Source organism: Montipora capricornis, chromosome 14 (genome assembly GCF_036669925.1).
Source record: "Montipora capricornis isolate CH-2021 chromosome 14, ASM3666992v2, whole genome shotgun sequence".
Lineage (NCBI taxonomy): Eukaryota > Metazoa > Cnidaria > Anthozoa > Scleractinia > Acroporidae > Montipora > Montipora capricornis.
In genome coordinates, this window is record NC_090896.1 from 40,463,384 (window position 1) to 40,483,978 (window position 20,595).

The following is a 20,595-nucleotide window of genomic DNA, read 5'->3' on the forward strand; positions in this document are numbered from 1 at the left end:
CAGTTTTGCTGTTCCCAACCCAGCTTTCCACATGTTTGGCATGTGAAGCTGCCACTTAAAAGGGTGCTAAACACACACGCTTGGTATGTTAGCTACGCCATTCTGATGAGGCCCAAAAGGCCGAAACAGCTGTCCTTGGCTGCTAATTGACCGGGTGAAATGGTTGTGCCCATGCGTGATGTGTTGGTCACACCGGGTTGGTGTTAGCGTGTGTCACCTTGCTTTTATTGTTGCTGTAAACTAACATGATACTGGTCACATTGGCATACATGGAGGGGTGGACGGTCGATGACGTCATGGCTACTACTATTAGTAGGGAGTTTAAGCAAAGACGACGGCTACGGTTACGGCTACGTTACGAAGCAAGAATATTATTGGTTAAAAAAGGAACGCGCACGCGCAGCACAAATTTCCGTGCACTACTCTGCCGTGCTCCACAAACAACAACGTGATATCACCTAATTTTGGGCTTTGACGACAACTTGAGCAAATAACAATGAAACAGTCATTTTATGTTGTGACTTTAAAACCGTTCACACCCATTCAGTTACGGGATAGTTCGCCTGTATTGTGCAAGGTAATCAAGACGGAAAAATCGCGAAATACTTGTGATAGCGCTAAGTTATATATTGGACTGACGTTTTCCTTGCCATCATCTGTCGTCTCTGCTTAAACTCCCTACTACTCCTGCTACGGCAAAGGCTACGGCTACTGCTACTGTTACTACTACTACTACTACTACTACTACTAACGTAATAATACTAACGTAATAATAATAATACTACTACTAACGTAATAATAATAATAATTATTATTATTATTATTATTATTATTACTATTATTTTAGAACAAAAAACTAGCGATGTAAAAACATGACGTTTCGGCAACGACATGTCACCATTATCAAATGCAAATTATAAGAAGATAGTGAACGTTTTATATGCAATAGTGAGTGACAAATTACATTGGAATAAACGAGGCAGGAATAAACAAAAGAATGGGAAAAATTTTTAAATAAACAGTTTCGCTGGAATGGAGTCATTCTGAGTGTTCAGAGTCGGTCTCTTTTCCTTATCAAAAGCATCTCGTAAATAACGCACTCAAATTTTCCGTGGCATTTATTTAAGATGGTAAAATGCTCGTGAAGATTGGTAGGTCTTTGATTGTGTTTATCCTTTAGGTGTTTACCGATGACGGAATAGTTGCTTGCGAACGGAGTCGGCAGATTTCTAATCTTTGCCGACTCCGTTCGCAAGCAACTAAACGATCTTGGAAAGAAAATCGATCGTGTATTAATGCAACCAGTTTTCACAAGTAAGAAAATATCTGAAGATTTAAAAGTTACGGAAACAAAGCCCTCACCTGTAAACCAGCAATGCGTTGTTGTGTATGAATATCAATATAATTCGTGTGATTCGAATTATATGGGCTACACGAGCCGCCACCTCCACCTGCCCATCGAGGAGCATAAGTATTCCGTCATCGGTAAACACCTAAAGGATAAACACAGTCAAAGACCTACCAATCTTCACGAGCATTTTACCATCTTAAAGAAATGCCACGGAAAATTTGAGTGCCTTATTTACGAGATGCTTTTGATAAGGAAAAAGAGACCGACTCTGAACACTCAGAATGACTCCATTCCAGCGAAACTGTTTATTTAAAAATTTTTCCCATTCTTTTGTTTATTCCCGCCTCGTTTATTCCAATGTAATTTGTCACTCACTATTGTATATATAACGTTCACTATCTTCTTATAATTTGCATTTGATAATGGTGACATGTCGTCGCCGAAACGTCATGTTTTTGTACCGCTATTTTTTATTCTAAAATGTTTCTCAAAACCTCTCATCATTAGAATATTATATTATTATAACAAGAATAATAATAATAAAACGATGATGATGAGGACAAGATTCGCAAAGAATATTTCAGACGCGTGCGATTGGTGTTACGAAGTGAACTTAATGCAGAAAAAAGGATTAAGGGCATAAATTAATTGGCTGTGCCACTGGTGACTTACAGCCTTAACCTTATTGATTGGAAGATCAGTGAGATACGGAAACTGGATGCCACAACTAGTCAGCCGTTTACAATACGTCGCATACACCACCCGGCGTAGAGAGGCTGTCCGTACCACGCGAGCAAGGAAAAGGGTTCTAAAACAACTGGAATTAGAATATATGACAACAACGATTGGCCTTTAAGAGCACTTCAAGTCGAGCACAAGACTGGCAATATGATGCAACTGGTATGCAAACATCTTCAAAAGAAGAAGCTATACGTACTTAATTATACCCAGTTGTGAGAGAGACTTAGTTAATAACCAACTTACTCATTTCATTTTTTATTTTATAGGTTTTCCTTTGCAGAAAGGTAGACATCAGTTCAAGAATCACCCTTCCTGGGCAGAAGATCAGTGTGAAACCATTCAATTTGAACCATTCATATTTTACCCTCACCAAAAGATCTTCATACAGCTTACCGTGAATCATGTGAACTACTCTGATCCAGCCTACGTCCATGAAGCCACTACTCCTTGGGTTGAAAGTGTGAACAGTACTCAATTCACTGCATGTGTGACCAGAGCAGGAAGAAATGATTACCCATCAGATAGCTTTGCTACTGTGGATTGGGTCGCTTATCAGGGAGCTCCTCCCGGAGGAATTGCGGGCGAGAAAAAGTTTACTCGTTGGTGGACTGGAACTAGTTGTCAGACTGTCACTTTGCCAAGCGTAAGTAAACTCAGTACATTGATGTCTTTCCTCCACGGATTTGTTGCTTCTATACGAGGAGCGACATAATGGTTAATTTTAAAATTCTATAGACTATCCTTCGCCAACCACCAAACAGACTACGTATACGCGCAAATTCGCTTCAGGTAACACTACAGATTTTGAAAGTGTGTTTGATTGCATCAGCATGCAAAAAATGGTGGTATTGCAAGCATTTGAAGCCCCTCTTTCCGTGAATGAGATAATTGTTTGGGCTCTTTGATTTTGGTAATGAAGTATTAAACCAAACCACCTTTTCAACTCGGTGTGCTATCGCACCCAACCAATTGATCGCATGTGCTCAAGATTTTCTCAACAATGTTTGTCACCTTAGCAGTGTCTAAACACCTACGGGTTGGATTTAGATGTTTCCTTTAATTTTTAAATTATCAGGGGAAATTCTCTTCACAACCTACTGTCTTCGTAACAGCCGAGCATTATAGATCAAGCCTGAAGCATGACGCAGCCAGTGTCTGGTTAGAAGACGTATCTGCACGTTCTTTTAAGATTTGTATCCGAGAACTACAGAACTTTGCAGGAGTTCACGATGACATTTCTGTGGTGAGCAGTGCGTACTAATTTTGTGACTTAGTGATGAGCTGTCCAGGGTTATAAAGATGTTGTTCTTTGGTTCGACTCTATGTATAGCTAGACTAAGTCTTGTCGCAAATGAAGAAAAAGGTTCCATTTTTAGCTTTTCGTTCTCGTTCTACACAAGAGAAACAATAACAACAACAACAGCAACAAACTTTAGGACATTTCAGAATTTTTTATGGAATTTTATTAGTATCAGGAAAACATTCGCATTTTTTACTGTTTTTAAAATCATGAAAACCGTGAGTTGTCCTCTTCAATTCAAGCCCAATATATATATATATATATTTTTTAAGTCAAGCCCAATCGACCCAGCCTGTTGCGTGACACAAGCTCGTGGATAGACTGACTTTGAAGGGACCTTGAATAAGTTTATATTCAGAGGCATCCAACGTCTGAATGTTTTAAAATTTGTCTGAATCACCTAAAAAGGTTTCCACAATACTTGCATAAACCAACACACCGCGCACCGGTGGCTCAGTTTGTTAAGCATCGGGCTGTCCCGCGGGTGGTCGTGATTTCTCCGCCGGCCGGACCAACACTCAGGGTCTTTAAATAATTGAGGAGAAAGTGCTGCCTTTCTAATTACATCTGCAAATGGTTAGACTCTCGAGTCTTCTCGGATAAGGACGATAAGCCGGATGTCCCGTCTCACAACCCTTCAATGTTAAATAATCCTGTGGGACGTAAAAGAACCTGCACACTTGTCGCAAAGAGTAGGGCATGTAGTTCCCGGTGTTGTGGTCTGTCTTCTGTGGTGTATCATGGTTGGGAGGGTAAATGCTCGGAGATATTAGCTACACCAAGCTACTCTAAAAATCCGAGGGTAAATAAAGATGTATGATATGATATGATATGATATGACATGAGGGATTCGATCGCTAAGTAACCTCTGTGCATGCTCAATACAGCGAGTTTCGATCCATGGCAGAAGTCTCTTTTCCCGTACTCGTTAGCACAGAAAACGCAAAAGAAAATTGACCTCTGCTACCGGGGACGGGGAAGTTATAGGGGCACTTCAGGTCTGTAGAAATTTCTAGGTGGCTAATTTTTGCCTCGTCTGAAATTTCTATCAGTCATGACAGGTGATTTCATTTTAGACTGTATCGACTTTATTGCAATGCCTATCCTATGATCTTGGCTAAAGACACATTTTGCAAAGACTGTCCGTTGATTTGTATTTAACAATTAATTGTTTTAGTATAAATACACAGGTGATTATTTCAAAAAAGGGAAAAAAAAAACCTTTCAACGCGAAAATCATCCTCACTTACGGTGGCAAAACGAGTACTGGCAGCCATTTTGTCCGTCGAGGTGATTATCGGCTGATAATCCGAGATAGCGAGCCAATGAGAGCGCGCGATTTTGTACAATCACCTGTGTATTTAGACTAAATGTATAATAACATGGAATCGAGGTTAATTAAAGATTAATTTCACGCGTATTTTTATAGTTTTCACAAAATTGCCCGAGTGGCACATTGCGATTACATGTTTATCGCATAAACGTCCAAACTTAGAGTTCAATTCCGCAACAAATGAACACTGTCTTCAGTCTTAAAATTTCAGCAACACGCTTTCATTTGGTTAATTAAGGTCAATTCCATAACTCGTTGCTGTCAACAGAAATAATTATTATAAGCATTTTATTTGTGAATAAAGATTCTCTTGTAACCTCGCTTGCTCTGGCTGAGCAACTGTTAACCAATCAGGCCCCAGTTGTTCAAACGATGGATAGCGCAATGCACTGGATAAATCACTATACACCAATTGATTTATCCAGTGGATCATGTGATTTATCCGGTGAGTAGCGCTATCCTTCGCTTGAACAACTGTTAACCAATCAGGATTAAATAATAAGTACTAAAGGTGCCAGTTGTTCGAACGATGGATAGCGCAATGCACTGGATAGACCACTATGCAGCGGATAACCACTCGCAAAACCAATTGAGTTATCCAGTGGATAGTGATTTAACCGGTGAATAGCGCGCTATCCATCGCTTGAACAACTGGGGCAACGTGACGCTTGCTTTGGCTGAGCAACTGTTAACCAATCAGAATCAAGTAATAAGTACCAAAGGTGCCCTAGCTCATGATTAATGATTAACAAGAAATGTCCTCCATCTCAGCCAATCAACATTCAGTAATTTTTCGGTATCCGTGTGATAAACGAGAGAATCCAAGGTACAGTGTCGGCTCATACAAATCATGAGTTCTTTGCATTTCGGCAGGTAATGGAAGTAAGCGCGAGCATAAAAACACTGACTACCTATTTGTCTGTTCTTCTCCTCAGAATTGGTTGGCGTTCGAGACCTTACACAGACCATTATTTTCAGAGCACAGTAATGTCAGCTTTCCAAATGGTATCTTACCTTCCAAGAGTAACAATTTCGCTTTTTGCCAGGTGTGGAAATGTAACAACGATAAAAAAAATTGCCCCGAAGAGGGCAAGGGGTTACCAATCCCATTTCCATGTGCACATTTGTTTGCAGATTACATTTATTAGTGTGCCAATATCACTTGCCATGTCAACGGAACATTGATTATATCCCCATTTTTCACTTTCCCTCCTAACAATCGGAGCTGCGATGACCAGAATCACATTTCCCATTGCAGGAGATACTGATAACAGTACAAATTTTCTTGTAGCGATAAACATAATGACTTAATTTGTATATCGTCATCCTTAAACACTTAGTAATCACTAGATGCAGTAACCTTGAAAAAGATCTCATCTTGAGTGGACTTCATCATGAGTACGGTTGTACGGCCGCACAATCAAAATTTTCAAAATGACCATCTTCAAAGCCAATCTATTTGGATATGGCCGCTTCTGTCTTAGTTCAAATATAATCTCTCAGAGGCGTTTCCGCATATGCGCTCATAATTACAAGAGCAGAACATTCCTCTTCTTTGTTTAAAAGTCTCTGAAAAATGAAACAAGACAGAACCAAACAATTTCCCATGGTACCAAGCGTCGATAACAAGCGCAAAGCCCTTGAATTTAAATGAATTTTGCTGCATAACCCTGGTCGAAAGTGAAACTCTGTAATTATAAATGTGGTAAAGATTCAAAGGCTAACTTGCTCTGATTTTTTTTTGTTCAACTGCGTAATGATTGCGATGGCAGTTGTCCTGATTCTGTTTAGTGGAGATTAACTTGTTTGTTAATTGAACGGTTTTATTTTTGCCAGAAAGACTGCACTTTGCAATTTACTCGCCATGAGAGGGAGAAATTTAAGTAAACACCACCTTTTGACAAAGATGTAGAGTTTTTTTTTTTTGTGATTTACAGGATGTGAGTTTTACACGGACGTACAATAACTACCCAACAGTGATACTTACAGCCAAGCATTCTAGCGGAGGAGGGAATGCATCTCCGGATTGCAACGGAATTGTCAGCTGGATTGAGGTAGAGATTTAAAATGCTTGAGGGTTTTCCTGGAAGCGAAAATAGGAAAATAGCACTTCGGGGTTGATACGATTGCTCAAAATAAGAGAGACACCCTGTCAAATATAACCCATAATAATTTAGAGAATTTCCTTTACTCACTACAGTTGAAATTCAAGGCTTTTCCAGGCACGAAACCCCAGAAAAGGGGTCTGTTATTTAGCCATGTCAAGCCATCTTGGAAACATTAACTTAAAATCATCACCGCGGGCACAAAACTAGTACCTCTCCCAAACCGCACGTCTCATTGAAAAAGAAAGAGAGTCGTAGGCTCCTGCCCTGGACACTGAATTGTCAGTTGTCCTCTCCCCGTTGCCTAGCAACGATAATCAGCCTATTATCTTTCCCACGAGCACATTACACCATTAACATCAATAGTTACACACCATACTTTGGTTCTTAAGATTTGCATTCAGTTCTTTGTTTGTCGGGGTAAGAGGAAAAAAAACCGTGAGCAAATATTAAACTATCCGATCACCTTTTATAAATTGTTATATTTGAAGTGTAGTCAGCCATTTTCAATCCATAGCCTATCGTGTTCCTTGATTGACTGGCAAAGGGGGAAGGGAATGGTGAAAGAATTCGTAATGTATCAAAGAGGTTGTAATATCTTCGCATCCAGAGCACGCCAAAACAAATGGAAAGGTCTTGAAAACGAGGCTGTCATGTTATACGCAGTTCATTTCGCATTTTGAGTCACTTTTGCTCATTGTTCTTGTTTTTCCCTTAAGTTCATCAGCAACGCAAGATTTAGAATCTGCGTCAAAGAGCTATTTGTTCAACGGTTTGACCCACTAACTGTGTCGTACGCGGTGTTAGCAGGTAAATAAGTTAATTTTGTGTCATTTTACCAGTTAGTCGCCCCTTCTCGCTACACAACATAACGTTAAACGAAATATGCTGAAATTGCAGTCAAAGAAATTTGCATAATTACTATAAGAAATTTTGCACACTGACTTTTTTGAACGTCAAATGACGTTCACTTAAAACTTGATAACGACGTTTCGACTGAAAATGACTTAAGGTTGACCGAAGGTTTTCGGTCAAAAAACTTTTAGCCTGAACAGTTTTCAAATACCCAATTCACAATCCATTTTAATCTTCTCCAATTTTTCACATCCCTGCCTCCTCTTGTATTTGCTGTTTTATTCAAACCTTCCTTCAATGTTCTAAGCAGTTATTTTTATGTTTTGCTTTATTTGGTTGTCAGTTTCCAGTCGTTGAATTTGACTAAATTTCGTGACACATCCCCTTTAAAGGGCCATTGTCACGCTATTTTAGTCAAACTTCAAAACACTAAAAGACCTCTTTGCATTAATGAAAATCACAAAATAATCCTGTAGTTTTGTTGCCAATAACCATTGAAGTGCATTGAATCTTATTATTTGTTGTTTGCAGCCAAGTTTGGAGACAGTGTTTTTAGAAAGACACCAAAAATTTAAAAAAAGCAAACCTATAGCTCTTTGTTCCATAAATATATTTCATATCTTGTCAGTGGGTTGTCTGGAATGTTGTACGTGTGAGCTTAAGAACTAATTTAGATTTTCACCCATTTTGACCTAAAACAGCAAATTGAGCATGACAGTGTCCCTTTAACTATTAAAGGTACCTACGTACTAGGTTAGGTTGGGCCTGTTCTAGAATAAGAAACACAGCATGCAACTTCTCATTTTCTCTTTAGAAGTAAATTAGCCTTCCGTCTCGTTAAGGTGATTCCTCAGTATTGCACTGCGCAACCTGTACTGCGCATATAGTGTGTCAATATTTATTAATTGGTCCATTTATCTCGTTCCCAGAGTCTTCGTTCACCTTGACCAGCGGGTCGGGAAACGAGCGACTCTGGGATAATCGTCTGTTTCGAATGACAAGATACTTGTCATGAACACCATTGCGCAGGCGTAAGCTCAACGCCAAAATGGCGAACTTACGGGGTGGAGGATGTGTTTCACGATGGCATGCAACCCACCCTAGAACTGAAAAAGGAACAATATGATGTGATTAAAGCGATAACATATCTATGTGCTGAATTTGTTACCAACGGGCTGTGTTGTCAATTGTTGCCTGGGATTTTCGATTAAAATTTGAGTAGTGTGGAGATGTAAAACAGATTGTGTCGCTGCTTAATGCACTGGTCCGGGATCAGTTTCAAAAGTTAAAAGACTGTCTTTGAATCGTGGAAGATCAAGGAGAGCGAAACACCAGACTCTGAAACCGGATTCTCTCCAAAAGAATAAATCATTCTTCTAATCAGAAAACTATGTCGTCTTTGAAGGATCTTTCAAGTGAGATTCTTCGTCACGAAATAAGGTTTAGGATTCTTCTCATAGAACATGAGTTCTTTGGGTAAAATTTCTTTGGTGTTCTAAAGGTAGAGGTCTTTAGAGACGTACACAAAACATGGATTCCAGGTCCATGGACCACCACTGTGGACCCGGTCCATGGACCCCTTTATGGACCCGGTTCATGGACTACTCCAGCTGTGGACCACCCCTCATTTTGTACAGTTTCAAGCAGAAAAATCTCTGGACGAGAAAGAGAAGTCATCCTGGCACTTATCTGGACAATAAGCAATAATTATTGTCTCTTGCGGAGACATGAAAAATTCAGGAGGCTTTAACGGGGTCCGAACCCGTGACCTCTGCGATGTCAGTGCAATGCTCTACGAACTGAACTATGAAGCCATTTAGTTGGGAGCAAGACATGTTTTGCATACGTCGTCCTCTTGGGGCCTTAGCATTCTTTTTTGGGCTGGTCTTTCTTATGCCAAGCTGGTAGGTCTGGACTCAGTCGACCGGTTGGTTTAGTTGGTTGAGCATCGGACTATTGTGCTGGAGGTCGCGGGATCAAAACCACGGCCAGACCAACACTAAGGAGAGGAGGAGAAAATGAGGAGAAAAGGCTGCCTTTTTAATGACGTCATAGACTCTTTAGTCTTCTCGGATAAGGACAATAAACCGTAGGTACCTGTAACGGCCGAATAAATTTGTTTTGTTTTTTTTTTTCTTAATTAACCGCGGATGGTTGCGCGAGATCTTCGTGCGTTGGTAAGGACTGCGTGTAAATATCACGCGAGTATGTACCATGTAGCATGCAGGTATATGTGCAAAAGCAGTCCTGCAAAGTGCCTCACAAAGTGTTGATCATTGACCCTGAAAAGCCACTAGGGGAGTGGTCAACTACATATTAGGTGGTATAGGTGTCTATAAGAGACAATTGCTTAAATCAGTAACCCATACCTAGGAGCGACGTTTTCACAGACCGCGATTTATTGACGTCATAGAGGCAACTAACAGGAAGTGTCTTTGTTTCTTGCGGAAAAGGTAGTCTAAAAATAGATTGGTCCGCAAAACTGCCTTGACATAGGCTTAATATGGAAGTTGTTCGCTCCTAGTCATCGGCTCCTGCTCAAATTGTCCAGATAAGTGCGACAATCACTTCTCAGTTTCAGATTTTTCTGCTGGTAACTTTACAAAATAAGGGTTGGTCCACAGGGGTAGTCCATGGACCGGGTCTACAGGGGTGGTCCATTGAGGTCAACACTTATGGCCATCCGTCAAACTGACATTGGACATTTCTTTACAATTACACGACGCAATATCCCATCTTAAAATATGACAAGCTTATCGCTGTAAAAAGAATGAAAACAGGCAGAATTAGAGCTTTAGTTCAACAAGAAATAGCATTTCTAAGCAAAGCCGCGCTGATCTACAGTAATTAGGTCTAAAAACCACTTTGAAGACGGTTACACTTCAATTATTTTGCTGGGTATCACTATGTCAATACTCTAAAAAGTTCGACTCTCCGGGAGCTTGTCTCGTTAGTCAAGTGGAACTGTAGGGAGAAGCCATCCATCCGGGTTCAACTCTTTGCTTCGCTTGTTCTAAATCTTCTCTGCATGTTGAAAATGTTTGTTTCCTTGAAGTAGATTTGAAGTCTAAAGTAGATTGTACGTCGTGTAAGTTGAATAAAAAGGGAATTGTCAGTTTGAGGGATGGCCATAAGTGTTGACCGTCCATGGACCTGGGGTCCATGTTTTGTATACGTCCGGTCTTGAGGGAAGTATCATTTTGCTGCTTTTCATAAATTGCTTTTCATTGTATACATATATAAACAAATAATGGCTGTTCTCCACCAAATAATGAGTTCTTAAATAAAGATTTATACTTCTGGTTGGATAACCGCGTTGACATTTAGAATATTATTCTTCCATGAAAGTTTGTAATGCTTTCCAAATTTAGAAAATATATATACATACACAAGGTAATTCATACAAGCCATGATCGCAAATTCATACTCCTCTGTTAAATTTCACGAAGATTAATGATGCAGAACTCAGGTGACAAATACAAATTTCTGAAACTTAAACGCCTAAAAACACTAATGATTTTGAAAAATCTATGCGGCATGAAATCAGCCAAACTATTTAGTTAATAAGATAAGTCCCTAGAAATGGAAACAGTTTGTAAGCTCCATTAACATGAAAAAGAAATTCTCTTGAAATTAAAGTGTTACATACACAAAAACAAAATTTTTGTAGATAAAATCTATCCTAAGAAAAAAAAAGCCAATTTGGAACTATTTCAAGGCACACATCCAAAGAAAAACAGCACTAAACTCTAGTTTGTAGACATGTTAGCTTGTTTGGATACTCTAGGTTGACCACGTAATGTACCCAGAACCGAGCAGCAAGACTGTATGAATTTACTTCCAGAGGAACCTCATTGTCAACAATAATGAAAAGCTGTTGTTCATAATCGTCGGTCTCTGGGCAGAGCATATCAACATCCCCACTTAAAACTGTTCACATAATCATTAAAGTCGTCAATTTCCTGTGGAAAAGCAGAGAGGTGCACACCGAAAGAAAATAAAAAAATGCAAAAGCCAAAAGTTCTTTAGGAAGTTAAGACTAGTCATCCTTAATACACTTAATAGTCCATTTTTCCAGATGAGTGGAGGTCGGTACTTATTTTGAACCCTCAAATTTGACAGATTGGATGTAATAATATTTTTTACATTATTATCCTGAGAATGTTTATTTCCCATCTTACCCCCCAAGATAATGTCATCCTTTCCTCACTGCCAAAGTTTTGAAATGGTACTATTCTCTTCAACTCACTGACTAACAATGCACAAAAGACAGTTTATTTTAAAACTCCAATCAGGAACAGAGACTTGTCTACAACCTTGAATCTAAACATTTCTTTTGTTGGCATGAAAAATAAATTGCATTAGAAACTGTTGACAACTGTACATACCAACATAAAGACGCCACTCTGACAAAGTTTAATTGAGGGGTTGTGTCGAATAAGTTCTCAAATGACTAGAAATACTGCACAGTCTGCAATGTTGCATTGTCCTTTTGTTTCACAAAATACTTATTTTATCGGAAATATAGGCTGCTGTAAAGTTGCTTCCAAACACACTGCAAAAGCATGACGTCTGTGTCTAGATAATGAAACTAAATGAGCCAGTTAGTTCATTGATGCCAGCACTTAGCTCTGTTTTTGGTAGAGTAACTAAGGGTATCACTGATTCCCTTACTGGCCCCTGGGCGTGCGATTTGACGGATTTTACTCGGTCTAACGCCAGATTATTTTACTCGTCAACTGGGTCATCCTAGGGCATTTGAGGTGTCCATAAGCTTAGCTCTTCAAAACTTTGTCCCTTCTATTAAATGGGATGCTAAACAATCACAGAATTTGTTTCAAGGTTTTTCAAACATTTGTTAGTATTAAGTTGTATGCGGGTACATATAGAGAGGCAACGTGGATTAAAGTTATAGAAAACTGAGAGATGATCAAGACCAACCTCATTCCTTAGGTCTCTCTTCTCTGCTTCCTTTCTCCTCAACAACAAAGGAAGAAGAGAAGAGAGACCCTGGGAACGAGGTTGGATAAAGGTTCCACAGGCAGCCCAAGCTCAGTATACGATTTACAGATTTTGTATGGGAAAATTAACTTTGAGCTTATAAATGGTGAAATAAGCTGTAAATGTAGAAATAAACTTCACTCACCTCTACATACAGTTGTCCTCGTCTTTTCTGTGCAGTTGGAGGGCAAACTGTGTCCGTTTTAGCAGGGTTTGTGGCTTTCGAATTTTTACGATGTCGTTAGTTGTCATTTTCCGTCATAAAGAGAAGAAAGGCTGGTGACTCGCGGCGATCTCGTCCCACAAATTGCTTTCGCATCACAAAGCAACGGTCCGAATCGCCATAAAAACACCACAGCCTTAAGGCCGGCTCCGTTACCACACAGTGATTTTTGGCGGATAAATTCCAAATAATGTTCGGCTTTCTATAATCTGTCCATGCGTTCAGCTAGATGTGTGGCTACGGCCGTTATAGCTTGATAGCGATCGTATTATATTCTGCACTCTCAATGGACAATTTGAAACACTTGGCCAATGAGAGTGCAGAATGTAATACGATCGCAATCAAGCTATAACGGCCGTAGCGACACATCTAGCTGAACGCATGGGAAAATTATAGATTATAGAAAGCCGAATATTATTTGGAATTTATCCGCCGAAAACCGCTGTGTGTTCCCGGAGTGGAAGTAATGTAATACGAAAAATTTTTTGGCCTTAAGGCTGTGGTGTTTTTATGGCGATTCGGACCGTTGCTTTGTGATGCGAAAGCAATTTGTGGGACGAGATCGCCGCGAGTCACCAGCCTTTCTTCTCTTTATGACGGAAAATGACAACTAAGGGCATCGTAAAAATTCGAAAGCCACAAACCAGGCTAAAACGGAAACAGTTTTCCCTCCGATTGCACAGAAAAGACGAGAACAACTGTACGTAGAGGTAAGTGAAGTTTAGTTCTACATTTACAGCTTACTTTAGCATTTATAAGCTCGAAGTTAATTTTTCCATGCAAAGTCTTTAAATCGTATACCAAGCTTGGGCTGCCTGTGGTTGTTCAAAAGGTGGATAGCGCTACCCACCAGGTGCCAGTTGTTGAAACAATGGATAGCGCTATCTGCAGGAGGATAAATCTCTATCCAGTGGATAAAAAATAGCGGAACCCCAGGCAGACAACCCTGAGGATGCGAGAGCGCGTAACGTCACGTTATTTTGAGACAGTTGTAATGGCCGATTCAACTAATCGAGGAAAATGTTCCATAAAAACTTCAAATCGCGATGTCTCTTTTCGAAAACTCATTTTATGGAAAGCCAGATAAATAAAGTTCACTCACCTACTATTTTCTGCGTTGTCCTAAGTGATTTGATGGGTTTTTGGGACGCTTGGATTCCCTCTTTAGATCACACGCGTCGTCACATACAATAGCGGTATTTCTTGTTTACAAACATTGAGGTCACATTTCTTTTGATATTCAAATTTGCCAACCACGGAACAAAAGAAGTCATTGTTTCAACAGCCAATCAGGTTCTGGTTGGCATATTAATAACAATAGATGACGTCACGAGAAACATCGCTATGGGAAGCTTTAGCAACGACGACAGGAACGGCAACGAGAACGTCATATCAAAACATAATTTCGTGTTATTGCAATCACTTCGCGACTACTCCAAGCTTTTTAATAAGACAAAGGTGTGGCAGTCCCTCAGGAATGAAATCGTTATGAGTGGCGCTTAATTTAGATAAAATGAGAATTTATCTCCAATTCCCGACGTCCTCCATAAAACCTCAAATTTGGCTATTTCACGTTGTTGTTTTGCTGACGACGGCAAAGAAATGAACAAAAATGAAAAATGCACGTGCAGGGCGTGCAAAGCTATTGTTTTTGCCCTCTAATATGCAAATTTGTAACATTCACGTCGCCGTCCCCGTTGTCTTTGCTGAAGCTCCCTATTTTATGTGACGACGCGCGTGATCTGAAGAGGAAATCGAAGCATCCCAAAGACCCATCAAATCACTTAGGACAACGCAGAAAATAGTAGGTGAGTGAACTTTATTTATTTGGCTGTCCATAAAATGAGTTCTTGAAAAGCAACATAGCGATTTTAAGTTTTTATGGAAAAATTTCCTCGATTAGTTGAATCGGCCGTTACAACTGTCTCAAAATAACGTGACGTCACACGCTCTCTCATCCTTAGGGTTGTCTGCCTGTGGCAGAAGCAATTGCTCTGTCCAATAGATAGTACATTCTGTGGTGGATAACATCATCCACATTTCTAACAACTGGGGCCAGATAAATCACTATCCAGTGGATAAACACTAGGAAAACCAATTGACTAATCAATTCGGTAGTGCTGGATGCAATGGATAGCCCTATCTACCCTTCAAAGAACTGGGGCCAGAACTCGTACAGTCAAACAACCTTTGAAGTCTGAAGCACTTGACCACTGTGGCTTCAATAAGCAAATAATAATCGCCACTGTAATTAATACTGTGGGCTGAGCAACTACGGACAAAAACTCCATGTGTAGTAGTACATTAAAGTACTTCAGAGAGGGTTTCTTGAATACTGTATTACTCAAAAGAATTTCTATTTGTTCTAAGTACCTAAAATGTAAGGCAAATTCCATTGGATTGAGTTATAAATCTCGTTACATTGATTTGATTCTCTATATCTAATCTGGCCTCTTCCTCCAATGGAGATTGAAAACACGAGTACAGAGTAATGAGACCAAATGAAATTCGAGTAATGTTTTCAACCTACCAAAAGAAAGGATTGCTTTGCATGCCAGAGAGCCGAAAATTCCACGATATTTTCAAAGCGTTCAACAGCACTGTCACCAGCCAAACGAGATTTCTTTGCATCAGTTATTCTTTCTCTACCCAAAAATCACCTGCTAAAGGTACTCGCACCTTTTCCAGGACACTTACATCTACGTAACTAACTACGAGAGGTTCATCTTATGGATTCATATGATAATATACAGCAACTTTAAGACTCGGTATGACTACATTTTAAAGCCACAATTACTCAGTGAAAGATGATTCCATTCGATTAGATTTAATAGGCTCTCACTCTTTGTTTTGGCTCCAAACAAATCAATCGAAGGTTTTGCGAAGCCAGCCAAATAAACATGCGATGCTCTGTAAACTCCTTCACGAAAACCTTGGGAGAGTCTCCTGGGGCCGAAATCGGTTGCTCATGCTCAGACTCTTAACCAATGAAAAAGTTTATCCAAACAGATTATCCCAGAATCGCTCGTTTACCGACCCGCTGGTAAGGGGAACGAAGACTCTGGGAACGAGATTGAAATTGGTCAAATTTGCAACATTGAAAATATGGTGCAAGTCGATCATACACGCTGAAACAGTTCTCAAAACACGTGAGGGAAGTTGTGAATTCCGAGAACATGGCGAATTTTGTTGTTTCAACCTACGATAATCTAAATAGACAAGTACAATAGTGTTTTCCTCATAAACGAGCACGGTGACCTATATTTTTCTATTGCATTATTTTGGTGTACAAATTATCCCCTTCAAATAAAATAATAATAATAATAATAATAATAATAATAATAATAATAATAATAATAATAATAATAAGGAGAAAAAGATATAGCTAAAAACGTACACGGAGCCCCTTACCCAGTGATGTAAATTACGATCTTGAAAACAACGACTCGAGAAACGCTTTTGAGTGGATGTCTTTCATGTTGAGTGATTTTTCCATAAACTATAAAAGAAAGTGTTCCATATGCTCTAGACTTTCTACTATTAGGTGTTTTTTCAAGTGTTACTTTAAAAACCCTCTCGTTTAGCTACCGCAAAGTGTACCCTGAGCCGATGAACTGAAATAACGCGCGTGTTTAGTATCAGTACCGGCATCAATGGGGTAAGATTGGCCCATTATAGACATATCGTTTTATGTAGTTCTCAAAACAGGGATTAGTAGGAAACATTCAGGGAAAGTTTCAAGAAAATCGTTTGACAACTTTCTTTTTTTTTTTCCTGAGGAATCACCTTAAGCGACAGACAAGTGGAGAAACGTTTTTTTTTCTCGAAAAATGCCAAAATCAAATAATTCTTCATCTTCTCAAAAAATACACTTTTCAGCTGAACTTGTCAACAGGGAAACCTTCAATTTTTGCTTTCATTTTCAGATATCTGCCCTGATGACTGGATGTATTTTAAAGGATATTGTTACCAAAAAGTATCATCCTGTGATTCCTGGAGCAATGGCCAGAGCAGGTGTGCTACACAGGGAGCCAACCTCCCCAGTGTTCACAGCCAAGAAGAAAATGTCTTTCTGCAAAACTTACACAACGGTGAAAATGGTTGGCTTGGTTTGTCTGACATAAATAGTGAAGGAACGTTCGTTTGGAGTGATGGAACTCGATTTGACTTCCATTACTGGGCAACGAATCAACCTAATAACTTCCGTAATGAGGATTGCGTGCACACCCTTGGCTCACTTCAGGCTCACAAATTCAAATGGAATGATGTCAACTGTTCAAGCTGCCATAAGTACAGCTGTAAGAAAGGTAGGAAGTTAGCGTGAAGTAATAGAGCTGAGAGCTAGCCAAAGCATAGTCTCCTTCAGGGCCCCTCAGGCGATGCCTCAACTGAACGGTCCTCGTCCCCACGTAGCTGGTCAAAGTGAACTGCCCTCCGTTCTCTCGGAGTAAGCTAATCGTAATGTAGCTTTCATGCTGGTGCCGAGGTTTGCGTACAAAGTTTCCAGCAAAAAACCGACTTCATTTATTCGCAGCGAAAATGCTGGATGTTGGAGAAGCGTTCAACATGGTAAACCAGTTTCAAATTCGCGACAAAAGTCAATATCGAGGTTTACTGAAACGCCAGGATCGAGATGAAGTGCTTGTTTATCCGACGAGATTGGTTTTGATTGAGCGACTGTGGTGTAAAGGAAAGAAAACTAAAATTAGTTGGAACAAGTCTCCGAAGTTTGAGCAAAAGAAGGTATTTCAAAGTCCTAATTATTTACGTACGTAACTTCAAAAGAGGTCAAAATTAATATTACTCTTCATGCACGAAGCTAAGCTATAATTTAGCACCTATAAATAAGAGTACGGCACTTGAGGTATGTCAGTAAAAGTTATTTATCTGGGAACGCTGCATAGTCGGTTGATTATATTTATTTCATAATAATTTAGATTACGACGAGTGCCAAGGGTTTTCTTACAACTGTCCAGAGAATGCCACCTGCATTAATAATGATGGATCTTTCACCTGTAGATGCACTTCAGGATACAGTTATGATGGAAGGAATTGCTTGGGTATGTACTACTGATGTGATTCTTAAAATGTTAACTAAAGTGGACCTTTTCACGGTTTCTGACGCATATTGGTTGGGGAGGGGGGGGGGATACGGCTTAAATTTCAGTGACTGTTGGATTGGATTGGATAACTTTATTTAGAAACGGTAAACTCATCTGTCGCATCTATGAAAACCTAATTAATTACCAGCATTACTAGCAAAGTTTATGTGTGTGTCATCAGTATACATTCGAGGTTCAGAATTTAATTGACAGTTAGGTAAGTCGTTAACATATATTATAAAAAGGAGTGGACCCAAAATTGTACCTTGAGGTATACCACAAGTAAGGAAATGGTCCCCAGAGAGAGAACCATTTGTAAAACATTGTTGTTTGCGGCAGCCCAAGTATGATCTAAACCAATTGTATGAAGTGCCATGGACACCATATTTCACAAGTTTAGACAAAAGAATATCGTGATGGACGGTGTCAAAAGCTTTCTTTAAATCCAAGAAAACGACTGCGTTTACATTACCCTGGTCAATGTTGTAAGCCCAACTATTGATAGCTTCACGTAATGCAGTGACAGTGCACAGCAAAAAAAGCCGAGTAACTTCAACTCAAAATAGTGAGTAAATCGTTGCATCCATAGTGACTCAATATAGTGAGTAACCTGTAGCAGAGATGCTGAGTAGTTTATACTCACGGAATGGAGTAAGTTTACTCAGGGTGAGTTAACTTACTCAGTTGTATGAGTAAGACTACTCATACATTGAGTAATATTAACTCAAATTTAGAGGTAAAAGTACTCAAGAGAGATGCATCCATACTGACTCTTTATTTTGAGTAAAATGATTATCTACTCATAAATTGAGTAAGTCGTACTCTAAATTTTGAGTAAAACAGAAATTTACTCACACAACGAGTTTTAATAGTACTCAAGGTATTGAGTAAAATATATGTATAAAAGTACCCTACATATCGAGTAAAATAAAATGACATTTTCAATTCAACATTTTAAGCTGAATAAAAGTTCATCCGATTAAAAATCACCATACTTGCATCATAATCATAAACGTAATCTTTATACGTTCGAAATACTTTTAGTGATTGTACCCTTTAGTTACATGTGATCCGTGACAAATACTTATGCTTATTACTCCCTAAATCATTTAATATTTCGTCTACTTTGGTTTATTAAGCACCAACTATTACGCCTCCTTTTATGGATTAAAATAATCACTCTTAATGTTTTGTATTTATAAAATACTCTCAAAAAACCTAAAAAATAAGGAATTCACATTTTTTTTCTTTAGTTTGCAAGGCCAACCTTAAAGCTCACTTAAGTAAAATAATATTGAATATTGTATGTAATCAAAAGATTTCCTGGTTTTCCAACAAGATATAGGAGGTCTATGTTTATGTTTTAACTAATTTTTGTTTCTTTGTTGTTTTTAATTCTTTCTAATGTTTACAGCCCAAAACACTGGATGACCACTTATCTCTTTCCTTTTAGGTACAGTTTACCAGAGCTGTCATTAGCATATTAGCACACATGTAAACCTATATCACTGTTACAGTAAAGTACAATAAATCTGACCATTATTGTACAACAGGAGACCTTGAGGAGATGTAAATTACAAATGTGTTATGGCAATGTATCTACAGCAATTGACAGCTAAAACTCCGGGAGTATTCAAGAGTATTCCAGTGCCACACTAAACTAAGTTTTCAAAGAGTGCTCAACACAAGCTGAGATGCACTTATCACAAAATCACAATGTGCACAAAATAATATTATCTTGGCTCTAACAAAACACTGGGTTATACTGTACTCATGGGTGTGCCACCTAAAGTACAGCCTAATAATATTATCTTGACTCTAACAAATACTGAGTTATGCTGTACTCATGGGTGCGCCACCTAAAGTACAGCCTAATAATATTATCTTGACTCTAACAAAACACTGGGTTATGTTATACTCATGGGTGCGCCACCTAAAGTACAGCCGAATAATATTATCTTGACTCTAACAAAACACTGGGTTATGTTATACTCATGGGTGTGCCACCTAAAGTACAGCCTAATAATATTATCTTGACTCTAACAAAAGACTGGGTGATACTGCACTCATGGGTGCGCCACCTAAAGTACAGCCTAATAATATTATCTTGGCTCTAACGAAAGATTGGGTTATGCTGTACTCATGGGTGTGCCACCTAAAGTACAGCCTAATAATATTATCTTGACTCTAACAAAACACTGGGTTATGTTATACTCATGGGTGCGCCACCTAAAGTACAGCCGAATAATATTATCTTGGCTCTAACAAAAGACTGGGTTATGCTGTACTCATGGGTGTGCCACCTAAAGTACAGCCTAATAATATTATGTTGACTCTCACAAAAGACTGGGTTATGCTGTACTCATGGGTGCGCCACCTAAAGTACAGCCGAATAATATTATCTTGGCTCTAACAAAAGACTGGGTTATGCTGTACTCATGGGTGTGCCACCTAAAGTACAGCCTAATAATATTATCTTGGCTCTAACAAAAGACTGGGTGATACTGCACTAATGGGTGCGCCACCTAAAGTACAGCCGAATAATATTATCTTGGCTCTAACAAAAGACTGGGTTATGCTGTAC

General features: G+C 39.1%; 1 protein-coding gene across 2 annotated transcripts in view; it reads left to right on the forward strand.

Moving 5' to 3' along the window:
* The window catches only part of LOC138032772 (uncharacterized), a 62,689-nt gene that overhangs the window by 18,132 nt on the left and 23,962 nt on the right, over positions 1-20,595 (forward strand). For both annotated transcript variants that reach the window (XM_068880495.1, XM_068880496.1), the window contains 7 exons: positions 2,359-2,735; positions 3,168-3,335; positions 5,661-5,771; positions 6,663-6,779; positions 7,550-7,640; positions 16,836-17,216; positions 17,847-17,969. In XM_068880495.1, coding sequence (XP_068736596.1) covers positions 2,359-2,735; positions 3,168-3,335; positions 5,661-5,771; positions 6,663-6,779; positions 7,550-7,640; positions 16,836-17,216; positions 17,847-17,969 — 1,368 coding nt within the window. The remainder of the gene's footprint in view (positions 1-2,358; positions 2,736-3,167; positions 3,336-5,660; positions 5,772-6,662; positions 6,780-7,549; positions 7,641-16,835; positions 17,217-17,846; positions 17,970-20,595) is intronic.